Below are 21720 nucleotides of genomic sequence, written 5' to 3'. Positions count from 1 at the left end.
GTAACCACAAAACAAACGCCACCTAGAGCTCTAGAAATGACGACTCCCATGGCGATCTCCAAGTGTTTGAGATTCAGCAAGAACGTTCCGCTCAGAAGCTTAATTCATCTCCATCTCAATCCAATCGCCACCGCGGATTCAATCGAAACCGCCTCTGAATCTCCATCGAAGCTTCGTGTCTTCGAAACTAAAACCCCGAATTCACCTCTCCGAAACGACGTCGCAGCGGTGATTCGCAATCAGGTCAATCTGGCGGCGTTGTTGACGCGTGGACGCGCGGTGAAGATTGATGATGAGTTCAATGAGGACGATTTTGAGGACGAGAGCGATGAGTTCGAGGAGGAGGATGAAGAGGAGTTTGATGAAATGGACGGTGAAGATTGCGTGGATGATGATGACGATGAAGATGAAGATCCTGTTTACAAGAAGAGGAAGTGATTTTTTTTATAGATTAAATTAAAACTTATATGGATTGTGTTTGATGAGAGATTGAATTAGGTAGGTTTTGTCTGGCCTACTTTCTTTTGTTAGTTTTTGCTATTACAAAATAAATTTTAAGAAGTTTTTGAACATTTTTTGTTTAGTTTTGATAATAATTTTTAAGAAGTTTTTAATTATATCAATTCTGGTTTGAATTAGCCATTTTGTGGTATGAAATGAGAATTCATGATGGATAAATCGTTCTTTCCACACTTTCACGATACTCATTCACATATACCTCGTTTCGATTCCCATCCCCGCTCCTATCTAACTTGGTTAATCAGAATAAAATTTCGGTATCAGAATCTCATTTTCCCTTACATGTTTATGATGAGATTGTAGCTATAGTTCATCCTGGCAATGCAATGGTGTCTGTACAAAAATTTGATGTATTGAGGCACTTGCTGGCATTCATGAAAGAAATCGTTGTTTTTCTTTTTTCATTTTTATTTGCTCTCAAATTTGAATGTTGGCGGAGAAATGTCAAATTTCCTTTGCCAGTTAGGAAAAGTTCGTAGCTGATTTTGCTCGTATTTAGTTTTGAGAGGAATTTAATTGCTGCTGCTGAAGATCTTGGCCGGACACTGTTATGTGAGGGAAGCTTTGATGGTTAAATTTACTTCTTCCCTCTCAAATTTGATGTCCCGTCATGACTTGAACGGTATTTACCTAGCAATGGAGTTATCATGGTGTTGATTAGTGGTTGATTTATTCCGTTGTGTGTCCTGGCATTCCTATGAAGGCAGAACATCAACTGTTAAATGATTCACAATAACAGCCTATGCCAAATAAATTATTGTGTATACGAAAAGAGGAGAGAAAATGCGTCATTTTTGTTAAGATCTTGTAGTCATGTTCACGAGAGTCTAAGGGGTCATTTGATAAATCTGAACAATATTTTCTGAACGACATAAATTTCTGGATCATTCGAGTTTTTGAACCATTCATGTGAGTCATTTGACTGATCTGAACAATATTTTTCTGGATGGATGAAAACTTTTAAATTATATACTAAACATATAATAAATTTTAATCTAAAAATAAATTATAATCACTTCATAATCTTGAAATAATTAATAATTTAAAAAGATTTTATTATACCTCTCTGTTAATTATAAGTCTTATAATTAATATTAAATATGAATAAAGATATTAACTAATATAAATAAAAAATCATTTTTAATGGGAATAATAATTAGATAAGTTCATATCTTTTTTTTTAAAATTTATTCTATTAAATTGATTTCATTAACTAAACACTGATATAACACATTTATAATGAACTTAGAAATAACACGTACCCTATGGGAAAGATGCATCAGTGGCATACCGAACCGTTCAGATAGAATTGTGAAGCCCATTCGTCCAGCTGAATTTTGGTTCGTCCAGAACGTAAAAAAACCAAACAAATGATCTAGACGACTCTCTCTCCCTCTCGTCCAGTTAAATCTTCTCATTCATGCGTTATCAAATGGCCCCTAAGTGGGATGATCAATGAAGAATGTATGATATGGTTATCAGATATTTGTGATTTTAACGAGTCGTGAAATTAACTTGTGTGATTATGATATCTTAATTGGACTTGATTTGTTAAAATTATGAAATTAAGTAAAAGTTTTGATCCATCAAATCTTATAATTAGTTATCTCGCTGAACTTGTATAGTTCAATACTTACAAAATTTTAGTGCCTAAATTTTGAATTTTGGATTGAGAAAGAATGTTTTAGTTTGTTTCAATTTTTTTTAAACTTGCACATTTATTACTAGTATTTCATGAAGCTGTATCACTTTATTTGAAATTATATTATATTATAATTTCTTCGTGTTCATTAATAACCTGGTCATCATATTTAAATATTATTTATCAAATTTGTAAGAAGTAAGATTGGAAATTTGTAAAATTATAACCGTTATAAATATCTTTAATTAAAAAAGCAGTGAAACTCTTTCTTTCTTTCTTTCCATAGTTTTTAGTTAACTTCAGAAACTTGTTAAAAATTATCGAAATCTCAAAAAAATTAAATAAATTTACCAAAAAGGAAATCATAGCGTGCAGCCAAAAGGCAAGTGCGGAACAAGTGAGTAACAGAAAAATACAAAGAGTAGAAGTAGTAACTTACTCGTAATTAGGCCATTTCGTTAGTTGTATTCACCAATCTCATTACAGACACACACACCGATCGGTCTCTCTCACTCACTCTTATCTCTCTCTCTCTCCCCAAAACAAACTCTTCACAGCCACATCTCTCTCTCTCTCCATGGCGGCTGTTTTGGAAACCCTAGCTATCCCCCGCGCCTCTACTTTTCCGGCGATTTCTTCTCCGTCCGTCTGTTCGCTCTCCGGTCACCGGAGCTCAATTAAATTGCCTCAATCCAGAGGACTAAAGATTCAGTCCGTACGAGTCACTGGATCGGTGAGTACTAGCTCGAGGCTCGTTAGTCGTGCTGGTCGTATCGTCAGCGAGGCTCAGGACACTGCTGTTGTTGGTTAGACTCTTCACAATCTATCTTTGTATATGAATTTGATATTCTAATTGAGGCTTTAAATTATCTAATTGCGGAAATGTATGTTATTCATCTGTCTGTTTATCTCGATATGCGATACTATTGGCTGATAATGCTGTAAAATTATGGTAAAAGCATCTATTATTGATAAATGATGAATGAAATTTCAGTAAGTATAAGTATACAACCTTTTCAAATGAATAATGTATTCCGGTTCCATGACCCGGTGTAATAGGCACGGTGTATTTTTTAAGTTGATAAATGAACAAAATTATCCATTGCCAAGGGTATTCGTATATTGAGGTTTAAGTGTAGCAGCCAGGGGAGATTAATGTTGTGTTTGGTTTGAGTGATGGAATGGAATGGAATGGGATGAATGAAAATAAAAGGAAATATAAAGTTTAGGATGGAGGACTTTGAAAAAATATGAGCTAGTGTAAATTTTGTATGATAAGATTTGGGTATGACAAGGAATGGAGCATTCCTTCACAAAGTGGAGGGTTTGAGCTCTAGTCAAGGGTGATAAGAATGGAATGATGGAAGAAATGGAATTATTAAACATTCAACTAATTTATAGTTCAACTTTCATTCCATACCCTCCATTTTCATTCACCCCAACCAAACACAACATAAGTTATTAGTTTATAGTCAATTTGGTGATATAATGTGGGCGTAATTGAAAACTTACTCAGCTAAATGTACAGTATAGCTAACTTATATTGTTTTGTTTAATGAGGAAGTTTTGTTGTGTTTTCCAAGTCAGGGACTTGGATACTGACATGACCTTCTAAGTTGTCGCCTTCTAGCAATGTTATCCGTGATGTTACAAAATGTTGTAATGTTGGCCTCCAAGTCGTCGGTTTTGCCACTGACATTTTTTATGTATGGTTTTGACTAAAATGTGATTTTGTGCACTTCTACTGATTCTTAATTGAGTAGTAAGGATTGGATTATTTGATTTATTTGGCTTAATGCAACTATAGATGGGTCTTTGGCTAAAAGAAATTATGGATGACTAGAATATCAGGATTGGTGTACGAGGATGAATTGATGTATCACTTTTTCTGTTACTTGGAACTTTGCTTTGCGAGCAGTGTTTTAAAATGCTTTTGGTCGTATTTAGGCAGTTTGGGTACCTTAAAAGATTAAATCAGGTAATCAAGGATTAATCGGATCATTAATATGATGCATGTTAATAATATTTCTGATCAAGAAAAAAATATTATTAATTCTGCCTGTGCGTGGTTCCAGGTTTCTGGAGAATTTTGTCTGTTCTCTAGATTTGATTTTCTATTTTGCCCCCTAGGCCTGTCTTCTAAAAAACCTCCTTATTTTCCCTTTATCATAGCTTTTTCAAGCTAACTACTTGCCTAGCACCTAGACTCCCACTGAGGCCTGTTTTTTTAACACACTTATTGCATGAGGGTGTACAATTGCAACACTACAATCTCAAATACCCCAAATTCTCAAATCAGTGCTCAACACATGTTTTATGGAAAAAAAATGATGTGATCTGGAGCATGCATTCAGATATGTTAGTGTTATACATTCCACAGGGTTGAGTTGGCACAATTTAATTTTTGTTTTCCTACATTAGCAACTAGCGTGTACTAAGGTTTATCTTTGCTCTTAGCACTTCTGCTTGTAAATGGATCTTAGAATCCTAGTAATGTTTGTTCCACTGTGGAATGCAGTGCCTAGTGTCCTTGATGCAACATGGCAGTCACTTGTCCTCGAGTGTGATTCTCCGGTTCTTGTTGAATTTTGGGCTCCATGGTGTGGTCCATGTCGCATGATTCATCCTATCATTGATGAACTGGCAAAAGAATACGCAGGAAAGCTAAAGTGTTACAAGGTCAACACTGATGAGAGTCCCTCGGTTGCAACTCGATATGGGATAAGAAGCATCCCAACAGTCATGATTTTTAAATGTGGAGAGAAAATAGATGCAATCATTGGCGCAGTTCCTAAAGCAACACTTGCCACTTCCATAGATAAGCTCTTGTAGAGACAGCAAGTATATAGGTCTTTTCGAGGCTTATAATGTCTCTATTTGTTTCTTTTCTTTGATTTGGATGTTGGAAGTTCGGATACTATGAAGCATAATAAACTAAATATGCTCATGTACAGTCGGATATGCTGTATATTCCCTTTAATTTGAGCAATGTATTGAATCATTGTATCACACGATTAGGTCTCTATTCAAATCTCACAGAACATCTATTTCTCCTACAGACGACAAAGTGATTATTTCTGTGTATGGTTATTTATTATTGTGCAAAGCGAGTTTCTTGTTGCCAGTTTGTCTGAGTTCATTTCGGTGGCATCAGTACATTGGGATACAGGGTCTTTAGAGATTCTATTGCATCTACTAGTAGTAGATGGCTTCATTTGCAGGGGTCATTTTGTGAACAGGTAGATACATCCTCTTGGTATATTATGGGGAATGCGGAGATAATCCCCAGTTACAAAATTCCTGGTACGAGGATTGAGGTTTTATGTTTTAACCCATTGTTTTTAAATATTGCTTCTTCCATCTCAAAATGTTAGCTCCTTCTATAATAATAATTTTTTTCATACTGTTTGTCTTATTACTTTGTTCAATACAATATTATGAAGCTTTATATATTGGTAGTTCCAAAGTTGATGCAGGCAAAATTTAGGAATTTACCAAGAATTAATAGTTTTCTTAATTTTTTATTTTTAAAAAATATTTGGAAACATACTGCAATTGAAAAGCAACTGTATGCAATTTTTTTATACGAACTTGTAATCAAATAAAACCAAAAGCAACTTTTTTCCGAAAAATTGATAGCAATAATTGCAATCAGTTACATTGGATGTTATTTTTGTTGTATATGGTTGTAAAATAAATTCATAACACGTGAGTTCATATAATGATGAAAATAATTCCCACATAAATTATCAAAAATTATAACCACAGATAAAAATGAAAACAAAGTAAAATATTTTTTTTGACAGACGTATTTATAATACTCCCTCCATCCCAAATTAGATGAGCTCATTGACTTTGGGCACGCATTTTAAAGTCCATTGACCGCATAGTTACATTATTTATTTTAAAAAATTTATTTTTTCAAATAAAATTTTAAATATGAAATTTTCGTTTACAAAAGAAAAATTAAAAAATAAATTTCAGAATTAGACGGTTAATGCACCTTAAATTACGTGCTCAAAGTCAACTAGTTCATCTAATTTGGAATGGAAGGAGTAACTAAAATAGTTAAGGTTTCTAATAAGTGAGAAATTTTAATGCAGTATAATCATAAAAACAAGACCTGCAATTAATTATTGTTCAAGATGTACGGTTTTTTCAAATACTACAAACTAACCGGGACCAAGTATAACAAATTAACAATACTGTGAATTTTCTCCTTTGGAAAAAAAGAAAAAGAGAAGCGCAAAAACAGAACGAACCTAAACATCTAAAACTAGAGAATAGCGTGGTTTGGTTTCAATCGTAACTATATTTATTCGGTTTCTAAAATCAAAAACCAAAACCAAATCAAATACCATTGGCGTGGTTTTGGTTTTTAATTATGATTTCGATTTGAAATGGTTCGGTTTTGGTTTAAAACCAAATTAAAATTTTTTTTATCCTCTTTTTAATATCAGATGAATGTTAGAATTTCTAAAAAAACAATGCGTAAAGAATTAATATTTTGTAGAATAGGATAATAATCAAGGACAATGTCACTGGAAGGCTAAACACATTCCTTACTTTTTTGGACATTTTACAACTATTATTACACAAGAATCAATCATAGATAACTTATCATCCATATACCATCAAACTAAAGTGATTATAAGCTGCTTATAAAAAAAAAGTGATTATAAGCTTGAGTTAGTGTACAAACTTGTTAGCAGCACTTCACTTGGTGTGCAATCTTGTTATATTTTTCTTATTTTGGAAACAGAAATAGCCTCTGTCAACAGAATGGCAGTAGTACTACTTTTATTCCGGTTGGATTCACATTTTAAACATGGACCATATATTAAAATTATAAGGAAATCTACAATTTCAAATTAAGATATTATTATTTTTATATGTATATGTATATAGAGATATGATCAAATAAAAACTTTTTTAAGTTACAAACTTACAAAAAAAAATTTCAAATTTTTTTATTTTCCTAACCTTGTAATTCTTAGTTATAGAAAGTATCTGTATTGAAAATTATTGAAAAAACATCATAATTTTAAAAATAACGCACAGATAAATCGTGCATTCAACACATTTATAACTGGGGTTCAACATTGGGTGTAGAACATTAGTTATCATTGTGTTGAATATATTTATAGAGATACTTAAACTATACCTCTGAGGTTTGGGTAGGGTCGAGAACGATAAATATTGGTTATATAATGCGTTTAACTTAGTTCTTACATTGAAAAATTAGTTTATGTAATTCTCCAACACAATTTTAATCGACGTTCAACAAAATATTTTAAAAAAATGTTGAACTCAAGTTATATATGTGTTGAACAAAAAAAGTTTGTAAGTTTGTAAGTTTGTACCAGAACCCTCCCCTATGTGTGTGTGTGTTCTTACATTGAATTCAAAACACTTGATATAGAACACAATGTTTGCAAAAAAAAATATTATTAGATCTCTCATTAGAACCTTGTATTTTAAAACACCTCAATCAATCTCCATAATAATCAAATTAATAAATCTCTATCAGTAAATTTTAAAATAAACACAACCGTGTAGTTTTTTGAGAACACCTTAATGAATCTCCATATTAATCAAAATAAGGAATCTCTATTAGAGCATCTCCAGCAGAGTCTTAACATGTTCCCTAAATATATAATAAAATATTCAATTTTTAAGGGATTACTACATTTTATTGAATGGGAACTCCAACAACATTCCCTATTTCTATTCTCTATTATTATTATAATATTATATTCAACTTGTAAGTAGGAGAGAGAAAGGTGGAAAGAGGAAGAAAAAGGAGAGAAGTGAATATTTTATTATTTAAAATAGTATGAGGAATGGTTCCACAATCCTTAAAAATGAGGAATGAAGTGGGCATCCTAACTTTTTAAGGGATGGCTAGGACTCTGCTGGAGTTGTGTTTTATGTCATATTCCTTATATTAATAGCTTAGGACACCATATAGGGAAGCTGCTGGAGATGCTCTTAGTAGATATTAAAAAAACACAACTATGCATTTTTATTCTATTGCAACGTAGCACCTTAAAGAATCTCTACAAAAGAACATATTGAATTAATATTTGAAAATTTTAAGATAGTAGGTAAAATATACTATAAGTGTAACGAAAGTATGAGATATTGCAGATATTACAAGTTGAACTCTATTGATATTGTTGTAATTTTAATTTTTTAATTGTAATATTTAAATATAATTATTCTTATCACTTTCACGAACACGTTATAGAATCTCCATATAAATTAAACGTTAGATTTTTAATACAAACTTTTTCAAATCTCTATTCACCTTCCCAAAAGTCCAGATAAATTTTCTCACTTTTTTAATAATAATAAATTTATGAGAGATTAATTTGAATATCTAGTGAAATATTTTTTTTAAATTTTATAACGTCAATATCTAAAAGAATTAAAAATATATTAACTACTTTTAATTGATGGTAAAAAGACATTATTGATTTTATTATGTATTCGAAAATTATTAAAAGTAGGAATTCAACTAAAATTAAACAAAAATGAATAATTCTTAACACTCCCTTTACGAACACCTTAACGAATCTCCCTATCATATCTTCTCACCTTAAACCAGCTTTTGTTTTATCAAAAATAATACAAAGAGATTTAATTTTATGTTGTGTATGAGGAACACCTTAAAGAATCTTTTGAATTTAAGTTAATAATTTAATAAAAAGTATAAATTAGACAATAAAATATAGTAATAAGTACAATATATTTTGCGGAATTTACAAGTGAAACCTCATTGATATCATTGTAATTTTTTTTATTTTGATATTAAAATGTATTTATTCTTATCACTGTATGAACAAGTTATGGAATCTCCATAATTAAAATATTAAATAATTAATAGCAACTTTTTCAATTTTCTACGTAAAATTCTTATCATGTTTCTGATAAACACCTTAAAGAATCTTATGTAAAATAATATAGGAGTAAACGTGAACTCATAATAAAGAAGAAAGATAGATAGTTAAATTATGAAAAGATTTGTTCTAATTATGGGAACAATATGCAATCATGATCTTTAAGTTTCTTTAGCAACTGAAGCGTGTGTTTTGCAATTATGGAAGATTGTGACACATAGTAATAAAACTAGTTGAGAAGCCGCGCGTTGCGGCGGCCTATAAAAATAATATTAATAATTCAAAATTAATATTTGTAGAATAAAATCAATTTGCGGCGACTTATAAAAATTATATTAATGATCCAAAATTAATATTTGTAGAATAAAATAAATTTTATATTATAAACATCTCGATACAATACCAATATTAATATTTAAAACTGCAAAATTGGACTATAATTCATGAGTGAAAAAATGATAATAAATTTATGCATGTAATTAACGATTTGAAGCACGACGAATCTTAATTTTAATTGTGTTTTTCTTTTTGAAAAGTAATCATGTTCTTGACTAACGTTGTCATTCATTTTTTCAAACACTACTTCTTAAACACATACACCACTTCCTGCATATAAAAAGCATACGGCTCTTTAATAGGACTGATTGCTGACATCTAGCTATATACATCGATCGCCCAATAAAACAGACAGTAAGTTTGCAAATAAAAACAAATACGTCCAACGACCAAAAAAATATTATAACAGAATAACCAACAAACATATATCATTGTGATTAGGGGTGTGCATTCGGTTAACCGAAACCGAAATTCCATGAAAAACTCTATCGAATACCGAACCAAATTAATTTCAGTTTTGTCACCGAACCGAAAATCGAAATTTTCAGAAAACCTCTGAAAAGTGAAAACTATGAAAATAATTTGGAATAAACATCATTACATCAAGCATTAATATAATTTGTTACTTTAAAACTATAACTGCAAGTCTCCAATGAGTCACTTTAAGACAATAGTTAAAAATATTTAAGTTCACAATTCAAGTTAATAAAAAAAGTCTTCAGCCAGTAGCCATGCCTCTGTTCCTTCACCTGATATATTCATTTGATAATGTCACCTGCACCTGCACCTGATTTTTTTTTTATAAAGTAAATAAAACTTCGGTTAACCGTACGGTTTTCGGTTAAATGCGATTAAAAAACCGGATAACTGAATAACCGAAAAATGAAAATTTGGCTACTGAAAACCGAACTGAAATATAAATTTCGATTAATCGAACCGAAATTATTTCGGTTATTCGGTTCAGTTTTCGGTTAACCGAATCGAATACGCACCCCTAACTGTGATATCTAGAGAGAGTGTAAGTTGTGTTTAGATGATCCAAGACCCTACAACCTATAAGGGTATTTATAGGTGCCGAGAAACTTGTGTGCTACTCTATTCCATAATTAAATAATCTAAAATAGAATCATATTAAAAAACTTGCAAGCTACTATATTCCATAAATAATTTGAAACGGAATCAGATTAATACTTGCAATTTATTATATTCCATAAATAAACTGAAACAGAATCAGATTAATTTATGCCAAGATATATACCATATCAATTAATCTGAAATAATTTTTTTTTTGATATCTTTCATCCAAAAATTCCAGAAAATTAGAAAAATAGAACGGAGCTATCTGAGAAGCGCCACCTACACGCCCCTCGCTTCTCCTTTATATAAGTATATTGATTGATTAGCATTTTAATATGGTAATAATGCTGATTGAATACACATTTATTATGTATATGGAAATCGTATTTAAAATTTACAAATACTATCCTTGCAGTGTTAAATATGTATTAATACTAATATAGATGTATAAAATTTAAGCCATAGGATCAGATAATAATCAATGGTCAGATGCACGGTCTCTCAGGTCTCTCTCTTAACTCTGGTCTCTTTTGAACCTCCCCTATATATATATATATATATATATATATATATATATATATATATATATATATATATATATAATTTTAAAAATATTTATATATTTTATTCGGTTTGGTTCGGTTTGTATTCGGTTTTAAGAATTTCAAAACCAAACTGCAACCATATTATTGGTTCGGTTTTTATTCGGTTCAGTTATTAACCGGTTCGATTTTTAATGATACGGTTTTGTTCGATTTTTATAGTTTCGGTTTTGATTTTTGGTTCGATCTTGCTCTATCCTTACCTAAAACCCTGACTCACTTGTTTCAACCCCACTCAAATATGGGGACAACAATATCAACAATCACGTCCAATCCAACCTCACACAATCTTCACATGCTTCTAATCTCCCAGAAAAATCACATAAATATATAGAGTTAATTGAATAAATTAAAAAATGTACAAATTTGTTGAACTAATAAGAACTTTAATTAAATATTTACACCAAGAAGTGAATTAGCTTTAAAAACGATGAAAAATGAACACCTTTAATTTATTTAAGATTACATTTCACAAATTTAATAAATTGTTCTCAAAATAATTACAAAATCCTGGTAGACAATTTTTTTGTATGATTGCTTAAAATTCTTAAGTTTCTGAAATTAAGTATTATGGTGTGAAAACAAGCATATTTTTTAGAAGTATATAACATAAGTTTACTTTAGATTTTTTTTTTCAATTGATAGTTATTAAACTTATAAAATTCTCAAAGTGTGGTAATATTTTTGTCTTTGATATGTAACTATAATTTAATAAAATTAAAGATTGGTTATTTAATAATATTTTAATATCCTTAGCATATAAAGTAGATATACAATTTACATTTGTATATTTATTCTAGGTTCAAGTACATTAGTTTTCAAAAGGATTAAAGATGTATATATATTACATTAAAAATTAATATTTTATTTATCTTTAAAATTTATATTGACAAAAAGTTAGATTAAAAAACAAACAAATTCTAAATTGAATAAGATGCTGTATGATTTTTGAAGAGTAAATTTTAGACCACTTCAATTCTTCATTTATACGTGACAAATTTTGGTAGCTAATATAAATGAACCATAATATCATGCGCCCTAAAACAATGCTGCCAAATGATTTTGTGTTCCCTTTTCTTGATCACCAACTATTGTTTTCGACTCTCAATACTTTGTACCAGGTTGTTTGGACAGTCTATTATCTATTTTTGTCAAAACATTATTAAAATGAAATGACATCTTCATCTATACTACACAATACACAATGTTTAGCTTGCTCTTTTCCTTCCCTTCTTCTATTGACCATGCCACCAACACTTAGTGAGTTTTTTAGTGAGTTTTTTTTTTAATGTTATGTTGTATTTTAATGTTATGTTGTGTTGCATGTTAGTATCTTTTCATTAACAGTAGATGTATGTTTAGAGAGTTTGAACAAGTGAACACAGGAGTAAAGGCACAAGTCATGATTAGAATCTTTTCAGGGCTAAAAATTCACTTCAAGAGAATTAATGGTCCTTGCCTTGCTTCGTCAGGTTGGTTTCTAGTGAATTTTTTGTTAATAGTATTTTATTTTTCAACTTCCTATATTGACCATGCCACCAAGTGAGTTTTTTTAATGTTTTGTTGTGTTGCAGGTTAGTATCTTTTCATTAACAGTAGATGCATTGAGCACAGGAGTAAAGGGCACCGGCTATGATTGGAACTAGAGGCGGATCTTGAGAGGGGTAAGAGGGTCCTTAAATTTTTGTCCTTGATTTTACATAATGTCGTACAACGGTAAAAAATTCAATAATCTGAATATTAATTTTTTGTTTTCTATGTTATCATGTTGGTATCCAACATTCTAATCAAAGTGGACATATCTTATTTATTTTGTTAAACGGTAAAAAATTATATAATTTGAATATTATTCTTTTTCATGTGTTTATTCTGATTAAATATCAGCCATGATTGGAACCTTTTCGGGGCTAAAAATTCACTCCAAGAGAATTAATGTTGGTCCTTGCCTTGCTTTGTCAAGTTGATTTCTAGTGAATTTTTTGTTAACTATATATTTCATTTTTCAACTTCCTCTATTGATCATGCCACCAAGTGATTTTTTTCGACCAAGTGATTTTTTTCGATGTTATGTTGTGTTGCATGTTCATATCCTTTCATTAAGGATAGATGCATGTTTACAGAGTTTGAACAAGTGAACACATGAGTAAAGGCACCACTGTCCAGTACTCATTTTTAGGAGATTATCAGGAGCATGGAGGACAAACTCCATATTTATAAAACAATAGTTTTTACCTATTATGTTGAGGATGAAGTAATTGTACATGGTTTATGGCCGTGCAACAAAGTGGGTGAGGGAATTTAGAAAACCATATTGGAAGGCTATATTTGGTAGTCCAATGAAATTCAGGATCTATCAATGTATAACTCACAACATATAAAAAAAAAGATTATGAATGTGAATTATTGTAATGTTGTGGCAAGGTTTGCTTCCAAGTTTCTTGTGGAAGAAGGCCGTTATAACTCGCCACAACTTATGATAAAGTTTAAACAAATATTAAGTCAAAAGGTGAAGAGGGGGCTATAACAAACAAGTATGCTATGAATCTATTGATGAAGATGGCCAGAGAGACTTATGTGGTTGATGTCCAAGTTAGGAACATGAAGTCCCCTGACTATCACATCAAAATTGCATTCCTTTTGGATCCTGAAGATCAATTAATTGATAATGAAAAGAGTTATAACTCTAATAGGGCAGTGAAGCTTTGAAGGAGATAGAATATTGAAGTTTTGAGTGACACATATTTCTGAAATGCGTCTTTGTCTTTTCTTTTTAACAGTTTTTTTATAATTTTTTACATAATATCCATTTTTTTAAATGTGTATTGGTGATATCTGGATGTCAATTGTATATTATTCTGATATTTTTAGTCAAAATTTATAAATAGTTAGTATCACCAAATCATACAAGAGATATTTTGGTTATTTCTACATACTGTTCTAAAATTCGGCCAATTAATCGGAGTTCGGATGAATCCCGTCCTCTGATTAATCAGAAATCATGTCAAAGTACGTTTTTTTTAAAACGGTCAAAAGTCAATTGATTCAATCAAAAATTGGTTAATATTTAATAATAATATATTGACTTATATTAAGTATCATATGCTTTTAAATTCTAATCAAAATTTAAGGTATTTAAAGCAAATGAGTGCTCCAACGACGTGCTAGTAGAGTCTTGAACACTAGGACATAACAAATGTCTTATTTTTGATACACCATCTATGCATATCCTAAATCATTTTTATCAATAAAAAATTAACTTTCTCCCATTTAAATACATCTCCCTCGTCTCTCCTTTTCATTTCCATCCAACTACAATTCAAATATATTTCTATATTAATAATAACACGGAACAACAAGACATGTTGTTAGAGTTGATATATTAAGATTAACACTATTATTTTTACTTGTTTTCCTAATATGTGTGGCACATAATAAACACCAATTTTTATGAAAATGATTTTTTTTAATTGGTGGAATTGATGTGAATGCAGGGGGACCGTTAACATTTATTATCAACTTAGTGACCAGTGAGATTTTTTTTTTAATAATTATATCAGTGTTAGAACATTGTGGGTGTTTGGCTACCAAATTAATCACTTCTTTTTATTATAAGCTGGCTTATGTTTTTTATTGTTGGATTTGTTGTGAAAGTTTAGAGCTGCCCCCATCTTCATATTTTCCATTTCTCCTCTTTTACACGCTCTTTCCGCGCATGTCCTTTTAATCCCCCACTCTCCTCCCTAAGAGCATCTCCAAGGCTGAAGATGAAACTGTTAGCTAAAATATCATTAGCTAAAAAAATTTTGAGCCTGTAAAGATTTTTGCTCCAGTGGGTATTAGCTAAAATCATTAGCTATATCTAAAATATTATTTTAAATGTTAATTATAAATTTCAATAAAATAATTTATTTAGTTTTTATTCTATATTATTGACAACAAAATAATATCTTTTATAATAATGATTAATTATAAATATTTAACATTTTTATATTATTATATTATAATTTTTTAAAAATTTGATTGACAGTAAAGTAACATTTTCACATAATATTACATAACAATATTATTTATAAAAAACAAGAACAATACATATATACTTGCAATATAATAATAATAGTATCTTAAATATTTCAATTGAAATATTGTAAAAATGATTTAAGGTATAATATTATCTGTTATAAATAAAAAAAATGAAATTTAGAAGGGCAAGAATCAAAGTTAAAGTGAAAGATTTCAAGCTAATTATCTTTTGATAAAAAGAGTTTGAAAGAATTAAAAATATAAAATTAATTATTTTTTTATTTAATATAAGTGAAAATAAAAAATATAATTAATAAAAACATATATACCGATACTATTATAATAATAAAAACTTGAAAAAACTAATCAACAAAAATTATTTATATTATGTAAAAGATTTACTAATTTTCTTTGTTAAAAATTCACAATTGACGTTAAATAACTATATAAGTTATTATATTAGTTTTATTATATTATTTTTATTATATTATTTATTTTATACAAATATTTTTACACTTAACAATACATAAAATTAAATTATAAAATAAAAAAGCTATACAAATATATATAATATAATTATAATATTATAATACATATATAATAACCTAGGTTGAAGCAGAGTTAAATTTTCTTTTGAGTTGGATTTTAAAAGAAAATGACGTGGATATGATATAGATGACAGGCTCTCATACAGCAAATGTAGCGTGCTGATTTTTCGGTATCTAAAAATATTGCTAAAAGGTCTCTCCGTTGGAGTTGTGTTTTTTTGACATATTAGGTATATGGATTGACACGTAGATTTTAAAGCTAACAGGTGACCTGCGTTGGAGATGCTCTAAACTCTGCAATTTTAGCAACCTTTACACACACAGAGTAAGAGCATCTCCAAGGGTAATCCCTGTACTGGTTACTTAAAAAATAATAAAATAATGGTTACTTAAAATATAGGTAAGCAAAAAATTATTTTACTCCAATGGTATTATCTATACTTGTTACTTATAATTTAAAAATTAATATTTATTTAATATTTAAGGTAATATAGGTGAGAAGAGGTAGAGTTGAAGTAAATATATGTTATATTATATAGGTAATATTGATGATGTGACATTATAGGGGATGAGTTTTCTCTCCTCTAAAATTTTTAGGGGATAAGTAGTAGCGTTGTAGGACTAATTTTTGATATTAACCCCTAAATCTTGTCCACCTAGACCAAATATGAGCAAGAAGAGTGTGCAATCTTGGGGTTGCTCTAATATGAGAGGGCCATTGGGAGCTGTTGTAAGCACAACACACCCAGCTTCAACTGAAATGGGTGGTAATAATAATGGCATCATCAAGCACAATAGGAAGTGTAGAGATGTAGTGTTTCTTGTCTTCTTCATTGCTTTCTGGGTTGCCATGATTGTTAACTCCAGCTTTGCTTTTAACAAAGGAAACCCTTTGAGGTACTTGCTTTTGTTATCTTTATATTTTGAAGAAATATGATGTTCACACTGCCCAATGCTTGCTTTGCTTTTGCACATTTTATGCCCTAAAAGGGTAACTTTAGTTTTTTTTTTTTAAATGTGTTTTTGATCTGTTGGTTTGATCTGTATTGTTGAGCAAGATTAAGGGTCTTTTTCAGAAAGTTTTATATTTTGCTTTTGTATAGTATCTTGGCTTTGTTATGTAAAAATAGGTTTTAATTAGGTTATAGGTTCATCAAGTTGGGAGGTTCTCATGGTTTTTGCTAAATAAAATTAACTTTGAAGTAACTATTAAACGAGTAGGATGAAACTAATCAAGCAAAGCAATTGTCCACAGAAGCTGCGGTTTAACAGACAGTAATGCCAACAGTCCATGTGTAGTGTAAACAGGTGGCTGGCAATCTGGCATAATTTTTTGTTATGATTAGTTGTCTTGCTTTGTTAGACCCAAGTATTGATCGGCTAATGGTGTGATGCAACAATCCGGCTTCCCATATTTAGGGTCTATCTATCATACATCATTAATTACTAGTAATGTGTTTTCCATAGCGTAAATTTAGCATCTTAGTTATGACCATGACTTATTTAGCAAACAAAAGGATAAATCACATGTTTTACTTTCTTGAAGTAGATTTAACAAACTGCAAGTAATGCAAATTGAAACTTCCTTCCGCAGACTACTATATATCACAGCTCTCTTGTTATGTATATCCAAATGTTACTGCCTTTCTTGCTTGGGTCAGTCATTAATTGTTTTGCTTTTTTTCCCTTATTTGGTTATTGTCATGACCAAAATTTGGTTTCACAGGCTTAATTTTGGCTTGGACTACGAGGGCAATGTATGTGGTAACAGACATGCACATCGTAACCTTCGTGAACTGGAACTTCATTACTGACTAAATCCTAACCAGGTTTACCAAAGTGGTTTGAAGAATAGTCAGTTCAAGCTTGGCAATGCTAGAAGTGTCTGTTTGTTGGATTGCCCTAACCCGTCAGAGGATTCTCTAGGTTGGGTATGTGATTATCCTGATGGCGATATTCGTCTCTCAATAGATGACTGGATTGATAGAAATTATGACTATTTTGCCGATTTAACCCCTCAACTAAGAAATAGTTCTCTTCAGCTTCAAGGTCCTTGCTACCCCATCGTGTTTCCAAGTGTAAATGGTAAGTAAAGAGACATCTTGTGCACTTGGTTGTGAAAAAATGACTGTCCGTGATACTCACAGCTATTACACAGTGAAAATTCTTCTATCCAGCTCAGGAACACATTTGCTGCAATTAACACCTACTTTTTCCTTCCCCCCATGATGTAGTCTATTGGAGCTGCCAGCTTATTGCGCGTGCATCAAATGCCTCTTTGCGGCATTGGAGGGAGATGGGTGGAGTGAGCATTGTTGATGACATTCTCATAGATAAATCCATTCACAGGTCTATCAACTCACATTCATCAGTCTTGAAGGTCAATAATCTTTAACCTTAATTTATTCATTTTGTTCGTAGAGTTATTAATCCTTAATCATTGAACCTCTGCAAGAACCCTGCTCACCTGTAGAAGTAATGATGTGTCATGTGTGTTCGTATTATGGAATATCATAATTGTGATGTATTGTTGTTTGTTAATTTCTAAGTTTAATACTTATATCCATTGTTAATATTTAGAGATATGTAGCTGATGTTGGGAAAGCTTGGCCTGTTTTGATTGTTTGTGGTGGAATTGTACCCTTGTTTCTGTCCGTGATATGGCTTTTGCTGATCCGACATTTTGTTGCTGGAATGCCATGGATAACTGTCATCCTCTTCAATGTTCTTATAATATCAGTCACGATGTTCTACTACTTGAAAGGTGTGCCCTACTAATCCCGTATCTATTTTTTATGGTGCTGATTCGAAAAATAACTGCTGATTGGGTTTCTAAGTTGGTGTAAGAATAGTGATTGAGGTTGGATCATGAATTAATACTTGAACTGATTCTAGGACCAAGACCAGGGATGACAAAAGCTCATGCCTCATGGGATAATATTAAAGCTGCAAAGTCAATTAACTCTATTTATGGCATGTTTGAAATGTTTGTTATTGTCAATTTTCATTTTTTATATAAACATTACTTTTGCGTCAGGTTGCAAGATCATATTATATTTTACTCTTAAGAAGTCTTTGTCTGTGCTTTTGCTAATCTGCTATTTGCTTAGTTTATTAAAATTCACCTCTTCAATAATCTTAGTGAAATAATTTTTTTATAAGTAAGACCTTCATAGATATACCAAATATATGAAAGCACGGGGCCACTATTAACCCTTTTATCCAAAAGAAACTATTAACCAGGTAGGCAGTTGGCTTTAACAAAGTTTCATGTTTTTTGCCATCCATTTGCAGAATCATTCTAAGCTCTCTATACAAAAGTTGGTATTCTTTTTATCATCAATTACACAAATTGTTTTTGCTGGTTATATGATGGTAGCATAAAACCTAATTATTGATGAACGCTTACTCCCTAGTTCATTTTTCTCTCTTCCTATAGAATTACATTTGATAAGAGACTGCTTAAGAGTTTTCCTTTAATGCATTTGCTTTCAATTTAACTTGTGTTTTTTTGTGATAATCTTTTGTTTCTACAAGCAGATATACTTTGTGATCCTCTATTTGTGTATATAACTATTCCTGGTACAATCATACCAAGTGAAGGAACTAGATATTATAAAATACTTATGATGCAAATGTTTTTCATATTATTATCAGCTGGATGGATCGGAAATAGTGCAATCTCTCCAATCATTGGTAAGCGTGATCCCTACTACACTGTCTCTGCAAGGGTGGGTTTGGGATACTAAGTCTTTGATGTTAAAAGCTTTGGATATTTTTCTGTTTCTCAATTGTTACATTCTTCAGGAGTTGAATCATATTCGTGTTGCTGCTGTTTTTATGACTGGGGTGATGATTGTTGCCATTCTTTCCCCTATAGCCATCATTCGTCGTATCTTAATGGCAACATCTGTCTTAAAGGCAAGTGCAAATTTTAGAGGGCTTGTCAATCTAATTACTAATTCATGATCTTTTAAAGTATGGGTTCCGTGTTTCTGTTACGAGAAGTAGCCCATAGTACTAAGTTGTTGATTAGTTCTTCTAGATAGCTGCTCGGAAGCATCGGCTGACATACATGTTTGACAGATTTAGATGGTGGTAGTCAGTCGAGCTGGTGGAAAATAGGTGTTGAACTTACCTGCATAAACTTGATTAAATATATTTAAATAAAATTATAAATGATAGTTGGTGTACAGGATTTGGGTGAGGTGGGTAGGGCCGTAGAGCCTAGGGGTATTGCAGTCAAGACTCAAGAGTCCTTCTGGTACTACAAATTCTACAATACATATTACTTTTTTCTGGAGACAAAGGTTATCCGAAGTTCAATTGTCAAAATCAATGATATTAAAATACTCCTTAAAGTTGCCTCTAGTTCTCTAGCCTTTGGGTTGCTATCAATACTCTAAAACATCAATACAGAGAAATAACGGGCCTGAATTTCCCTATTTCTTTCCTCTCTGCCAAACAATAAGCAGAACCTTTTCATCTCTAATTTTAACAATTTACTCACACCTAAACAAGGACTAAGAAATTTAACTTCGCAACTTTATGGTTTTGAGCTATTTTCTAGCGTTTGTATTCTGAATGCTATGAAATGTAATCAGAGTTTGTCAGTAAGAAAGTTAAAGTTACTAGCCTGAGGGGTATATTTGAAGTACGAAGTCAATCTTTGATGTAAGAGCAAGTGCAATGGTTGTGCGAAGATAGACGGAGTTATTGCTACAGCCTATATTTTAACAACAAAGTGCTGAAATATAGCTCAGTTCATATTTTGTTTAGGGGAGCTACGTGTCTCGGTTTTGTTTGATCTTGTGTAAGAGCAAGTGCAGTGGTTGTGCTAATATAGACGGAGTTATCGTTACAGCTTATATTTTAACAACAAAAAGGGCTGAAATATAGCTCGGTTTATATTTTGTTCTATACATAACCCAAAATATAGCTTCGTGCTCTTGATAAATTTTATTTTTGGTGCTGTAATATTTGACTTGTTGTAATGCTTTGCACTTGTTGGCGGTAGTGAGAAATGGGGAGAGGAGCTATTGCCGATACATGGTCATCGAGGGCTCTATGGCTATGTGCAATCAGAACTGCAGTTGGTATGATGACTTTCTTTTTTGATTTATGGACCCGTTTATGATATGTTGATATCGTATTTATATTTTATGAATCAATATGGATAGAGCTTGATCTTGTGACTTATCAATTTACTGTTTTCTGTGAAATATTATATAGGGTTTTATATGGTTGCTGTGGAAAGGCAAACACAGAATAGAGAAAAAATGATGGCTGAAGCTATGAAGGCGAGTATGGAGTCAGGTTCTGGTGCCGGTGAAAATATATGATTGAGAGTGCAAAGACAGAACATTATTTCCATATGTATTTTGTGACCCTTCCCTCATTTTAGTTAGCTTACTTGCCTTTTTGGTTGTAGTTTCCGATTCGCTCGGTTAGTTTTCACATCTGAATCATACAAAGTTATGATGGATGCATATCAGACACAGTAATGAAATAAACAGGAAAGTTGGTTTTCACATTATTGATGTAGCCCATTGTTTGTTTATGCTATAAGTCTCATCACATTATTCTTAATTTTGTGTGTAGAAGTACAAGCGGAATGCTAGTACTAATATTAAGTTTGTAGAATGTAAGTTGCTTTTGAGAAATCTCAAGGGCCAGGTTGATTTGAGGAAGAGACTAGAGATCTGATTAAACAGCGTTAGTACATTACATTAATTGATTACAGCGGGGTTTATCTGCAATGATACAGTCATAACCTACCTGTGTTGTGTGTATACTAGGATTCCGATATCATTTACAATTTGTTTGCCCTTCTTTCCTTTTATCCCCTGTATTCATCACTGTCTTTCTTCATTCTTCTGCTTGACATTGAAGAGGATCTTTCTATGACCCCTGGCGGAGAATTAGGTAAAGGAGGGGAAGGAATGGAACCAGATGGGCGGAGAAGAGGAGTACCGACGCGGCTTGAGTTTTCATTAGCAGTCGGTGATTGGCCAGTTGTAATATAAGTAGAGCACCTAGACTCCCACTGAGAGCATCTCCAGGAGCTTCCCTAT

At 31.4% G+C, this 21720-nt stretch overlaps 2 protein-coding genes and 1 pseudogene across 2 annotated transcripts; all 3 read left to right on the top strand.

The window, feature by feature from the left end:
- Positions 1–36: 36 nt before the first annotated feature.
- On the top strand, positions 37–438 carry LOC108221845 (phosphopantothenoylcysteine decarboxylase subunit SIS2-like). The gene has a single exon (XM_017395699.1). It carries the CDS (start codon positions 37–39, stop codon positions 436–438), a length of 402 nt encoding a protein of 133 aa, XP_017251188.1.
- Positions 439–2610: 2172 nt separating this feature from the next.
- Positions 2611–5219, top strand: LOC108222794 (uncharacterized). Its single transcript, XM_017396707.2, has 2 exons — positions 2611–2967; positions 4680–5219. Exons 1-2 carry the CDS (start codon positions 2739–2741, stop codon positions 4991–4993), a joined length of 543 nt encoding a protein of 180 aa, XP_017252196.1. The 5' UTR covers positions 2611–2738; the 3' UTR covers positions 4994–5219.
- An 11038-nt stretch (positions 5220–16257) lies between these two features.
- On the top strand, positions 16258–21206 carry LOC108222793 (choline transporter protein 1-like; annotated as a pseudogene).
- Positions 21207–21720: the final 514 nt, after the last annotated feature.

The sequence above is a fragment of the Daucus carota genome, chromosome 5 (assembly GCF_001625215.2).
Source record: "Daucus carota subsp. sativus chromosome 5, DH1 v3.0, whole genome shotgun sequence".
Taxonomy (NCBI): domain Eukaryota; kingdom Viridiplantae; phylum Streptophyta; class Magnoliopsida; order Apiales; family Apiaceae; genus Daucus; species Daucus carota.
This window is presented reverse-complemented; position numbering and strand designations above follow the sequence as displayed.

Coding starts and splice junctions, on each gene's coding strand:
- LOC108221845 (XM_017395699.1), top strand. CDS start 37: ATGACGACTCCCATGGCGATCTCCAAGTGTTTGAGATTCAGCAAGAAC.
- LOC108222794 (XM_017396707.2), top strand. CDS start 2,739: ATGGCGGCTGTTTTGGAAACCCTAGCTATCCCCCGCGCCTCTACTTTT. Junction 2,968..4,679: donor TCAGGACACTGCTGTTGTTG/GTTAGACTCTTC, acceptor TGTGGAATGCAG/TGCCTAGTGTCCTTGATGCA.